The sequence below is a fragment of the Argiope bruennichi genome, chromosome 10 (genome assembly GCF_947563725.1).
Source record: "Argiope bruennichi chromosome 10, qqArgBrue1.1, whole genome shotgun sequence".
Classification (NCBI taxonomy): Eukaryota; Metazoa; Arthropoda; class Arachnida; order Araneae; family Araneidae; genus Argiope; species Argiope bruennichi.
This window is the reverse complement of record NC_079160.1, coordinates 95883779-95897887: the sequence shown is the minus strand read 5'-3', so window position 1 is coordinate 95897887 and position 14109 is coordinate 95883779. Positions and strand designations below refer to the sequence as shown.

The 14109-nt window shown below is 30.3% G+C and overlaps 1 protein-coding gene across 1 annotated transcript in view; it reads right to left on the bottom strand.

Moving 5' to 3' along the window:
* The window catches only part of LOC129987663 (glycine receptor subunit alpha-2-like), a 138457-nt gene that overhangs the window by 51866 nt on the left and 72482 nt on the right, over positions 1–14109 (bottom strand). Inside the window, exon 3 of the mRNA XM_056095619.1 lies at positions 8861–8940. Coding sequence (XP_055951594.1) covers positions 8861–8940 — 80 coding nt within the window. The remainder of the gene's footprint in view (positions 1–8860; positions 8941–14109) is intronic.

Below are 14109 nucleotides of genomic sequence, written 5' to 3'. Positions count from 1 at the left end.
TTGTCTGTAATTATTTTATTGTATAACATTTTAAAATTCTCCTCCTATGCAGCATATACATATACAGCATATACACTGACATGCAAAACGTTAGTAACAAGTACGTTTTTTGCCATAACTCCACGAAAAATCATCAAAGAGACATGAAATTCAGAAATAAGAGACAGTATTTTGTACTTGCAAGATGACGAAAGCATAACTGCGCAAAAATGAATATAATGCATATAGTATGGAATCATGCAAAAAAAGGCTTTATTGAGCTCATAGTATAGCTACACATGATTGTCTGTCCAAGAGGAAGAACAGCAAGCAGATGCTCCTTACTATGAGATAGGCCCTCCCCTTTCTGTAATGGTTGCTTCGCACCGTCTCTCCATACTCAGCACCTGATTGTCCAAAAGTTCTTGAGGTAAGAGTGCCCATTCTTCAAACAACATCTGTTTCAGTTGTTGGATGTTTCCAGGAGGATGTAATCTTACTGTAAAACGTCTCCCCAAAGCCTCCCCCACATGTTCTAAGAGATTTAAATCAGGAGAGAATGCTGGTCAATCCTTTCGAGTTATATCTTCACTTTCCAGTAGCTGCTGAACATCAGCAGTCAGGCGCGCCCGTGTATTGCCATCCATAAAAACGAAGTCTGGTCCTTTAGCACATCGGAACAAACGAACATAGAGAAGGATCAACTCCTTAAAGTAGCGATCTTCGGTTACAGAACCTCTGTCGAAAACGTGGAGCTCTGTCCGCCCGTTCAGAATAATGCCTTCCCGACGATATCTCCAGGATAAGCTTAGCGGTCTCTTTCCATGATGTTACTGGTATGAATCCATGTCCCTACTTCTTTCTAAATCAACTGGCATTGAGAATCACTTGTGCCACTGAAACGACTCTCATCCGTAAAGAGGACGCGGTTAAATTGATGAGATGTCCAGTTTTTGCGCTCCTTACACCATTCTAAACAGTGTCTCCGATGGATAACTTTCTAAGGAATGCAGCATTTAGGACGGTGGGCAAATAGGCCACCTTCGTGAAGGTATCTGGCCACAGTAAACCGCAACACTTGTCGCCCCGTTGCTGTACACAGTTGCTGAGCAGTGGCGCTTCCTCACTGATATTGGGCTCTTTTCTCCTGCAGCATGATATATCGGTCATCCACAGCAGTTGTTTTCCTAGGGAGGCCACCACCAACTTTTCTAACAACTGTACCTATGGTTGGGAAGGCTTTCGAAGCACGCGAAATGACACTTTTTTTTTATTCCGAACTCTTCAGCTACACTGGTCAAACTGCGCAACTCCTCCAGCTTTCCGATCATTTTTCCACGTGTAAAGTCATGCAGGAGATTTCTTCTAGCCATATTTCACTAAAAAACTGGCTTGCACTTCACTTGCACTTGCAGCGAATGTCTTAAGTTGCGCCTCCCTTCTTCTTTTCCTTGTAGTTTTGAGCTGTGCGCGCCGACTGTACGCGTTTTGCGTACGCTTACGTCGCCTATGATGTTTCGTTCCTGACATTTGCACACGCATCACCTTTCTACTGAATTGCGTGTTCATTGTACTAATCGCTATAACCTCTTTTCTGCAATGGCTACCTGTTTAAAATTTACATTGTTTCTTAAGATTTGCACACCAGTGCATGTTGAAAGTTAGAAATGGATTTCATTTTACACAAAGACTATTCCATTTACAGTTACAAAAAAATGGTTGATTTCTAAATTGTCATATTTTACATTCACAAAACTTTCGTGAGTTTTCTTTCTTAAAAGTGTATGAGATCGATTGAAATCTCATTTTCGTCTTCTTAAAAGAATAAATTTACTTGTGTGTGTGCATGATTGCACAGTTTGAAAATGCAATTTTTAGAACTCAGGAACTAAAAGCATAATGGTGCCTTAATGCCATGAAATGCTAGTGTGGTGCGGATGTTTGGAGAAAGGGATGGCGTATGATAGTTGTTCAAAATTACGAGGACCGTCCCAAAATAGCTTTGGCGTTACTTTAGACGCGATATTAATATAACTAAACTGAACTTAACTTCAAGATTTCCTTTTAACATCTAAATCCGTATGAGCGTTGAGACCAAAAACAAGAAAATTGATGAAATATTCTAAGGATTCTAGGACTAAATTGCTTTTCTTCATATGCTTTTTAGTATATCCTTCTGCCAAATTTTCGGAATTCTTATTTTCTTTCTTATATGATATTTTTGCTCGCTGCAGTTTGCTAAGCAAAGTTGATTTTACATGAAGCAGCCATAAAACATTTGATCCTGTTTCAACCAATGATGGAAAAAAGATTAACAGTGTCGTATATATAAAATTTGCTATTTAATTTTTAACTTTGAAACATCGACCAATTACACGAAGTATCCAATATTAAATAAAGCATAATTATATAACAGTTATAAAAAAATAAGCGATCCGTGCCTAACTTACTCGTCCAGCATAAATATGGATTTTTTCATAAATTAAAAAATATTTTGGTGTTTATCTCCAATACCAAGACAATATTCACTTCATATGTGTGTATTTTATCGCTTTTCAATCATCGAACCATAATTTTGATGTTTATCCTAATCTATGTCTTCAATACCAAGAGAATGTTAACTTCTTACATGTGTACTTTATCGTCATTCAATCACTTAACCATAATTTTCTTGTTTAATCCGAATTTTGTCTCCAATACCATGTTCACATCATAGGTGTGTACCTTATCCCTTTTCAGACATCAAACTTATTTAAACGTTTATACGCAATACAATTTTCACTTCATAGTTGTGTACTTTATCACCTTTAAATCATCTAAACATTAATGGTCAGATATTGAAACAGCAAATTAGAATTACCAAAAGTTCCTTTCCGAATTAATTCGATCAGAACTTGATCACAATAATTAATAATTTCATTGTTTATATTATGAAATATAATGAATCTATATATGAAATCAGCTATGAATATAATAATTTAACGTTCCAGTTAAAAAGAGGTGGAAAATCATAAGCTATTTTATCAGCTCTAATTTTCAAAATTCTAGAATATGACATAAACGAAGTGGTCGCCTTTTTTTGGAGCAATCACTTCTCGGAAGTGCTGCATGTTTCTCATAAGAAGGAGCCGTCTAGACAACTGCCTAAAGTCACTGGCCTGAGCAAAGGGCCACAAATAAAATGATTAAAAAAAATTACTAAATAAGCAAATTTATAAAAAATACAAATTTTATTAATTATAAAATATTAATTAACATTTTATTAAGTATAATTAATTATATTTCTGTGTTTATATACTCACTCAATTAATAAAATATTTACAAGCTTTGAATTCCTACTTCAATCATATTATGTGTGAACATGGATATTGGATGTTCAAAGTAACAGTCAAATATATTCTCACAGAGTTAGTAAAATAAAAAAAGACAAAACTTTAAATAAATAAGCAACATATTAAGGATATATTGAAATGTCAAACTAAATTGGCCAGTTTATCAAAAGAGTGGCCGAGTATTGCGCATTTCGCAAGTTCAGAAAATACCGAAAACCGCCACGCCGCCAAGCGAGCAACAATATACTTTACAAACAAACTCTGTTTTCAGTCTATGTTTCATATGTTTTTAAATTAATGTTTTAAACCGATCCTGCGTACTATAACTGATAAATGATTGGTATACTAATTGGAATGTTTAAGAAAACCAAACAAATCCCCCCCCCCTTAATTCCCCAAAATGCAGCTTTTATATCCTTGGAAATGATTTCTTGAAAAAATTCTGCATTTGTTCAATACTGTTGTGAAGCATTCGATCATTTCTTTATTTCAAATTTTGATTTTCATTAGCGTAACCACGCATTTGAGGAATCTAAATTGGAAAAATAAATCTTTCAAGATAACATTAAAGTATTACACGGATGAATTCCAAATAGCGCAGTGAATGAAATGAGGGATAAAATACAATTTTCTTCCTGATCTAAGATGGATCTTTCTATATCGCTTTATTTGATTGATAAAAAAGAAATAGAAGAACCTTTTTAAGCTTTGAAAAAGGAGACATATTGGTCTTTTTTTATCTTTAAAAGTCATTACTTAATGTATCGTAAAAATTGTTCCGAATCAGATTTAATATTTTAAAATGAATGGGTTCCATTTTGAATTGATATTTCTAGGAAAAAAGAGAACTTTCGTTTTGTTAATATTACTTCGAATCATATTTAACTTTAAGATGTATCTCCAAAATTCAATTTTGAATTTTTACATATTTTTTTGCTGCCAGTAATTTTTTATGCATTTTAAAAACGGTTCCATGCCATAATACTTTTGCAGTTGGAAGAGTAATATGTGTCTTAGGAATCTATTAAAGCATGGGAATACTTAAGTAATAGAATATTTTCTGTAAATTGAAACAAACTCTATATTTTGATACTCCCTCCTTTCGATATTTTAGAAATGAATGTATAAATTTCATTAAATTTTAAATCAAATGTAGATGAAGAGTAATATAATAAACTGAACTGAATAAATATTTTGGACTTCAATACATTTAATATAATGATTTAGTAATTATTTGAATGCTTGTTCCACATTTTGGAATTTCTCGAAATAAATCAAAAATATCACTGCCCAAAATTTCGTGAAAGTAAAATATTGTTAGGTATTAAATCACTAACTTAGGTATTAAATCACTAACCTAGCAATCAGACTATTGTTAGGTTATAATATATTTCACAACAAAGTTTCATCATAGGAAAGATTGTTTTACAGTCAGCTCTATTAAATGCTGATCAATGATCCCCGGCGTGAACGACCATTTGGCGATTTGGTGACAAATTTTACGGCTTTGGCGACAAAATTGAGAATATTAGAATCAATAAGAAGTTTGGCAATAGAATCATTTGGAAGATAATTATGCTTTATTTTTCGAGAAACTTCTGTGCCCTGCTCCGGAAGTTACAAAAGGCCGACAGTTCAAACTCAAATCGATGTAATAGTGAGTGTGTGTTAAGTCAATGATGCATTAGTTGGATGAGTCCAACTAATGCCCAGTCGTAGAGAGTTGGCAGTTGCTTGCAGCTAAAGCAAGGAGACAATGGAGAATATCAGATGTTTGGAGAGACCCTGGTGAATGGCTACATGGATTTTCTCCACTTGCTGATTTCTGTCTGGCAGCTATGTGTGCTCTAGTTGTTAGCTACCGATTACTATTTGTGGACTGCTATTTGTTCTAAGTCTGCTGATCTGTATTACTTGTGTGCGTCTCGGCTGTGTTTTGTCACCTGTGTATTCGTGTCTTCGTGTTAATGAACTTCGTTATTTGTTATTGAGGCCTGGTGTCTGTGTCACCGTATAACTACAGACGCTCGAAATTTAGAGTAATTTTCCGTAACAATTGTGTTAACATTTTTTGATAATAATGAGAAATATGAAGATGTCAATGCATTGAAGGATTCGACATATATATGTTATTTTCTGGCAAAAATTTATGAGCAGTTAATTAGATTCTATCGAGTGGAAATGTAACAAATATAAATTATTTACATTCCAATGGTTTATAGCCATCCAAACGAAAGTGATAATTCGGACATCAAAACATTTAAATAATTGCATTTTAAGCACATCTTTTGTGCAGAGAACTCTTAATATCTAATAATACTTTTACTAGTTTTAATACTTTTTTGATTTGTGATGATTTTTTAAAATTTTTTTTCTAATCTTTGTCATTTTGATATGGATATGTAAAACAACATGTTCATCATCTGTAGCATCTATTTCAAAAAGTTTCTAAGTATTTCACAGGCTGAAAGCTTTGTCTCTGAAATTCGTTTGCCATTGTTTCGAAGCAAAAACGAACTTTTGAATTGAAGAAACCTTTTTCTGTGTAAATCTTCAAACAACATGTCTCGAATATTTTCTTTATTGCTTTTATAAAGATTCTTTTATTTTTATTTATTTATTTTTGTAATAATGAATAGTGACTTTTTAAGACGAAATCACGCACTTGTTTAATAGTCTACCATGTCTTAAATATGTTAGAACATGATGTTCACAGGATGATCTAATTTATCGCTGAAGAAAAGAAATCATGTCACTGGTAAGCATTTCACCTACTTGAAAAAAAAATCACTACACACTTGCTTGATCAAATGCTACTGAAGAACAAGTTTGTAGCAAGAATGCTACAAGTTTTGCTTTATGTTCAATTACCATTCTTTATTTCATCCTCATAATCCAAAGCGAATGTACTTTGAATCTCTGATGAATTCGCTTGACAAATACGCTAAAATTTTCACAGTACACTAGCAAAGATCTGAGATTATCACTAAAGCGCGATTACACTAACTTTCATAGTAAGCAAATAACTAATTCGAATTTAAAAATTTTTTTGATAAGCTCGTCAAAGCGTTTTTGTCAATTTGCGTCATTTCTTATTTTATATGAATCAAAGAATATGAATTATAGAAAGAATATATATTTATCAAACAGGCGCGATTACACTAACTGCGTCATACCAAACAAATGTCTAATTCAAGTCTTAACAATTTTTGACAAATCTTTCAAAGAGTTTTGCTAATTTGTGTCATTTTTTACTTTCTATGAATCATAGAATATATATGATAGAAAAAGATATACATTTAGCATCAATTCTTTTAATATGAGCAGTTGTTAATCCCTCGTCTTTTAATATACTAATATAATTCTTCTATATTCTTTCTATATTTTCATTTCTTTCATTGCATTTTAGACGAAAATTGTTTGGAATTCAGTTTAAAATATTGCGACATTAATTCATGGGTTTCGGATAACCATTTATGGTGAAATATTTGTTTCTTTTAAAATTAGAAATTTCAACTTTTTAAAAGTGAGGAATGAAAACTTAATAGAAATAAATTCTATCGATAAAAAATCATAAAAATTTTCATTAATTCAGAAAGAAACTTATGGAAATAAAAAATAATCTTTGCTATAAGGGGGAATGTCCAGTCAATATATTCATATCAGATGAGAAATTTAGCAATAGAATAAATATACAAAACTTCAAAACTCATTAAATGAAATGTAATCTTATTTTAGTTCATTTTCAATTTGAATCCAAACAACTGAGGTGTAGGATCAAAAATTTATTGTATGATCCATGAGCATATGCTCATAAGGACTTAAGTTCAAACAAATAGCAATCATCGATGTAGGAATTTTTATTATTACATTGTTAAATATGTTTCTTGAAATCAACATTGTGCCAATAATGAACTACAAAAAAAAATATGTTTTATGTGAAATATTATCATAACAAATTTAAAATTTTAGCTTTCATTTAATAGCAATTAAATACAATGGATTTTCATCAAATAGCTGTAAATATCTAATTTAATTATTTCCTCGTATTAAATTATTGCCTCCAATTCATTTATAAATTATGTAAGAATGCGAATATTCAAGTAATTGCATAGTGCTTATAAATAATAAATACAATTAAAATTTAAATGATAATTACTTTTAAGAAACCAATGCAATTTACAATTATGTATCAATAAATTTAAACTCCTTGCTAACATTAAACATATTTTAGAAACCAACTTCATACTAGTTTATTATTTCACCTTAATTTTGGTGAAAGATTTAAAGTTTTGATATTTATTATCAATGCTTTACTTAGTATTGCATTGGAATTCCAGAGTTTTTTTTTCTTGTGAAACGAACGATATAAGTTTTTCACATGAAGATGAGAAGATAAAGTATGATGCAATTTAGCCTCAAATAATTAAGGTCACAAATTTTCGTTAAAAATGAGTTACTCTTTTAATAATGCTTGTAGCAATATTTCATTTGTATTATATGAACCCTTTACTTCGTGTACATTTATATTCTTATATTATGATTAATAGTTGATTATATTATGATTTTTTTTGAAAAATTAATACTAATTAAAAAAATAAATTGCTAAAGATTATTTGCTTATGACATTATATATTATCGTACACAAGGAAATAAATGAAAATTGCATGAAAAATTAAAATTCTCAAAAGAACTTTTGATGAACTTCCAGTTGAGAAAGACTTGATTGTGGCTACAAAAATTAAACCAAATTTCTAAAAGTACGAGAAAAAAAATCATGATGACACTCAGAAGTAAATAGCGGTTTACTTTAAATCTTTTTAGGAAACAAATAATATTTTTAAAAAGAACTAAACTATAAATAACAATTCCTAATTATTAATCTTAGAAACCTATTTAACTATTTCTACAAAATTTAAAATATTCGATTGATTTAAATAATTTAATCTGTACTGTTATTGGATAGGTATGAATTAATGTACAATTTCGGCAAATATACAACGGCATTAGGATTTAAGCTTTTCAGCAATTTAAAATCCTTTTCATTTTCAAGAAGAAAAAAGACCAATAAGAATTTGTGCATATAAAATAACATTATATAATGATCATTAATAAAGGATAAATATTTATTCTTCTTTTATATATTTGTAGAACTTAAACAACATGTTTTAAAACTTCTGTGTGTGCTACTTTTAATAGCCAATTCTTTTACACAATTTCATTTACAAACCACATCATTATTTCATTTTTAAAATACACATTTCAATTGCTTTAGGTTGAAATGAAATTCAGCAGCATTCTGATAATACCTAGAAGTATACATTTAAATTACAACACAATATGCATTCTTTATTTTTTTTAAATTATAAAATTAGATCTATGTCTTTTTAATTAAAAAAATCTGTTTTTAGTATTATCACCATTATCATATTTTTATTTGTTTTTGGTTTTATCACCATTAAATGTGAATAATTATTTTAAGTACCAATTCTTGTAAGTAATGTTTAAAAAACATCCATTAAATATCTATAAATGAACAAACATCTTACCTTTGTGCTTAGGGGGTTGTAAGTTGTCGTATTCTTGGGGGTTATCGGGAAGAATGGTGTCAAATTCTAAGCTCTGAGACCTATGAGAAAAATAATATACTCAATTCAATTATTCCATATTCTTAAAAAAACATTCTTTGGCGATAATCTCATAAGAATTATAAGAACAAAATAATGCGAAAGAAGGTTTTTTTTTAAATTTATTAGTTTTATTGAAATTCAAAGCACGGTTAGAATCTTTGTCACATAAATTGCAAAGAAAAAAAAATTCCTCCAGGATTTTCCTATACAAAAGAATGTGTTGTCAGTTCTTTTTGATTGTTATTGATTTGAAATGGAAATATTAAATATTTTTTTCTTAAAAATAGTTTTTGAGGATGTTTCTGAATGGTGTTAGACTTTGTTTGAATTTGTTTAATGGACGAAATGAAAACGATGAAGATAAAATCGTTAATGTATTAAGAAAATTTGAATGAACGAACAATTAATGTCTTTAATGTTTCGCTAAAATTATTTTATTAGTAAGATAAAATGTATATTGTAAAGTTATACATATCAGAAATGTTTATTATTAAAGCGTTTTTTTATTGAAATTATTCTCGCGCAGAAAATGTTTTATCCAATCAAAATGAAAGAAAAATGTTATTATTTATGATCAGATAACCATTGCAGTAAAAATCATGTCAAATAATAAATAAAATATTTTTTTTCCTTAAATTTAAGAATTGTCTGCGTAATGTAAATGATATAAATTGGTTTTTAAAAGACTAAAAATAAAAATCCTTTTCAAAATTTTTATATTAGGAACTTTTAATCCTTTATTATCTTTTTTTAATTTCTTATTCTTATTTCAGTAGAATTACTGCTCACAATTGTTGTAAAATATCTTTTCCATGTTCTAATAATTCTGCAAAGTTTATTTTTCAATAACTAAGAGTTTTCACTTTTGCAGAGCAACCAGATGGTTAAAGAGGAATCATAATACTAAGAAATGAATTTTATACTAAATAATGACGAATAACGGGATTTGACAGAAACAAGACTCAAGTGAAAATGATGTGAAATAATGGAGTTGTTAATAAGCAGCTACTTAAATATAATTGCAGTGTTTTTTTTATTTCTGATTAATCGCTTTAAGCGATCAGATGGTTCGCAGGAAGGATTAGTTAATTTGATTTTAAAAAAATATATATAATTTAGATATAGCTTCAAATCCATGATTCCGCCAAATAATCCGACATTTACATCACGTTATTTTAACTTGTTTCTAATGGCTCTTGTCAAGACAAGCCCACTGACTTTAAGAAATCATTTGTGGTTTAAGCCAAGGGTACGTCTCTTGTTTTTCCGTAGAGCCATCTGGGGCCAAGAAAAAGACTTAGCTACACACACGTCACAACCCTTTTTATGGAGCAGACTTCATTCACGCATCCACAGATCGAAATTTTGGCCAGAATCAGAGAACGATCCCACCTGATCCAGTACCCCAGTGGTATTACTCTTGTGACCACGAGAGACTTATACGCGCGTCAGCCACAACCCACGCGGAGAGTCTTCGGTCGGCGTGGTTCGAACACTCAAACTAACGGACGCCAAATCAACACCCTACTAACCAGGCTATGCCGGCCCTCTGTGCTTCTTAAGCTTCATTTGTTGTATATGAATCTTTCTAATGAAGCCAGTGCTATAAGATCGTAAATCTATTAAAAATGTAAATATCCAATTAATCTGTCTTTTAAATTTCGCAGTATTATAACTTCACTTTTTATTTGTCTTTTAAACTACACGGATATTAAACACCATACTTCTTCTTCAACTTCCAACAATTGAAAAAAACCACGAAATTGAATATTTAATGAAACAATGAAAGCGATTCAGGGCAATAAAGTGATTTATTGTTGTAAATCTGTACTACTATTATAAATGTGAAAGTTTGAATGGATGGATGGATGTTTGTTAGTCAATCACGTCAAAACAGCTGAACGGAATTGAATGAAATTTATCACAGAGGTAGATTATAGTCTGGAATAGAACATAGGCTACTATTTATTTCGGTTAATTGAGTGAAAAATTTTTATTAATTAAAAACTAACATTCTCGCCAAAAAAAACTGAAGCCAAATCCAGCCAAAAATGAACTATGCTTCAGTTTTTTTCCCACGCTAACCAGGGTAGGCTTAACATGTTTTCGACAGAATATTTCAAACGATTTTATTTATTTTCTTCGTGTTTGATGCATTTGAAATTAAACATTGATAATTAATCGATCTTTTGGATTCATTCTGCAGTACTTTTAAATTAAAATAAAACATGAATAAAGGAAATTGAAAATTTCTCATCTGCATTGCGTTACCCCATCTGGCGTAGAAAATTGACGCATTTGCGTTACACAACTGGCGTTGAAAATTCACGCATGCGCAGTGTGTTCTGATTGTTGACAACTCAATTGATTGATCAATCAATATCAATTTTTTAATCAATCAATCTTGATAATCAAGATCAATCAATATTGATTTTATTTTTTATCATATTTTTATTGATTTTTGATTTTTTAGGATATCAACAAGAAATTTTTTTTTCTAAATTCTGGTAGAATGTAAACTTCGCAAATAACTTTATATCGAAAAGTTATAAAAATATATCTTTTTTTTTTAAATACTAACAAAAATAGTGATATAAAGTGAGAGAAATATATTTTCAATGACATTTTATGGTAATGAGTGTTTGTTGGTGCAAAAACTATATATGGTCATACTGCATGAAGCTTTATATAATATGGAGAATAGTGTTGCTGTTGTTTTTATAGGTGTCATTTTCTTGCACGTATCCAATACATAGTTCTTACAAACATATCAAGTATTCCAAAATATCAAATAAACTACCTTTGAAATATTCTTCTTGCCTATTTACGTTGATTAGCTTTATTATGTTTTATTTCAGCAGAGTTTTCTAAATCAAATATTTAAACTGGCAGGGAGCGTGTTCCATAAATAATACACTTTACCGTTATTTGATTTAATTTCTCGATGTACAATGTCTTTATCTAATTTTACAGATTTTTTAGAAAGATATTATGACAAATTCACGTGAGGAACAAAGGAATAAGCAATATAGAAAATAATGTTATTTCTGTTTTACAGATTCATTGGTATATGTTTAGAATAAAATGCAATTTTCGCGAATCAGTCGGAGTTACTGTAAATTTCATTTAAACAAAATTGAAAAAATTCTTCCATGGTGATAAATAAATAAGGTAAATCTATTTACGTTTGTGAAAAAGAATTCTAATATTTCGATTGAAGCGCTTTCTTGGTGAGGACAAACAAAGGTACTTTTATGTTACATCGTGTTTATTTTCTTATAATATCAGGCAAATAAGTCCTTCTCATTGTTTTGAAGACACTTCTGAAAACTTCTGGAAAATCAATAGTTTTCTTTCGCATTTTAATTATTCAAATGTTTACTCAATTTTAAATATGGGCGTTAATGAAATATATATACGTATTTCATACTCGTATTAATATTTAAAGAAGGATTTTTATTCACTATTAGAGGATAGTACATGCCCGAAAAGGAAGAACATTGCATACTTTAGTTAAATAGACATAACGTAAATGTTATTTCATTTTTTTTTTCTCTCTCAGTTCAGATAAAGCTCAATTTCCCGACCTTTAGTATATAAGCTAACACGGTAATTACAAAAAGAATACAGCGAGGTAGATAAAATTTGGTGCGCAGATTTAACAACTACAGTGTAAACTTACACCTATCGTTATCTGTATAGTAACCCTACATATAGTTACCTATCAAATTTCGAACCAATGCCAACTACATTATGATTGTCTATCGGTAGGTACTTTCAGAAACATTTAAAAGTGATAACACAACAGCAACAACACATTTAACAACTACAGTGTAAACTTACACCTATAGTTATCTGTATAGTAACCCTACATATAGTTACCTATCAAATTTTGTGCCAACTCCAACTACATTATGATTGTCTATCGGTAGGTACTTTCAAAAACATTTAAATGTGATAACACAAAACCCAATAACTTGAATATATCAAATTTGTTTTGGTATTCTCTGACTACAAGTGCAATTTTCTGTCAGTCGGTTGAGAAGAATGAACCCAAATTCGATTTTCGGATACTATTAATCGCATGCCAGAGGTTAATCGTCAAATAATTCGCCAAGAATGACACGGCAGATTCAGTAAAAGTGTTAAATTCACACCAAAAGTAAGTATTTCTTAATTATTATACGCCAGTGGCATGTAAGATTCTCTGTCATGACATTTTTATTAGAGAGTACGCGAGAAAGTTTTTGGGAGACAACTCCAGCTTGTTATTATATCATAACCAAACTCTTCAAACATCATTTGTTTGAATCTATCAAGAGAATTAAAAAAATTTTTTGCAGATTTATACAAGGTATTTTAAACATGTTAAACAGAACAACAATTGCCTAACGAAAATTCTAGTATATGAGATATCCAACTATTTTTATTAGAGAGTTTGCGATAACGTTTTCGGGAGACAGCTCCAGCTTGTTATTATATCATAACCAAACTCTTCAAACATCATTTGCTTAAATCTATCAAGTGAATTAAAAAATTATTTTTTGCAGATTCATACAAGGTATTTTAAACATTTTAAACAGAACAACGATTGCCTAATGAAAATTCGAGTACCTCAGATGGCCAATTATTTTTATTGGAGAGTTTGCGAGAACGTTTTTGGGAGACAACTCCAGCTTGTTATTCTATCATAACCAAACTTTTCAAACATCATTTGCTTAAATCTATCAAGTGAATTTAAAAAATATTTTTTTACAGATTTATACAAGGTATTTTAAACATTTCAAACAGAACAACAATTGCCTAACGAAAATTCGAGTACCTGAGATAGCCAATTATTTTTCAGAGCCAAATTTCTACTAAGAGAACTTATATTGGCAAACTGCTAACATAACAATTCAGCGAAGCGTTTAGACATAACGTTTTATACGAAGAAATATTTCATGAGCTGTACAGAAAAAGAATTAAATGAACACTTATACAAAAATCGTTCTACCATGCAAGTCCAAAGTCGACGCCAGTCATAAAATTGATGTTGTAGAATTTTACTGCTTGCATTATGGCTTTTCATGTCGAAACACCATAAAAATGGTCAAATCGGTCCAACTTCAGTCTGAGTCTGAAGGGAATACTTGAAAAATATTTTTTGAAGCGACGCAGTTGATAGC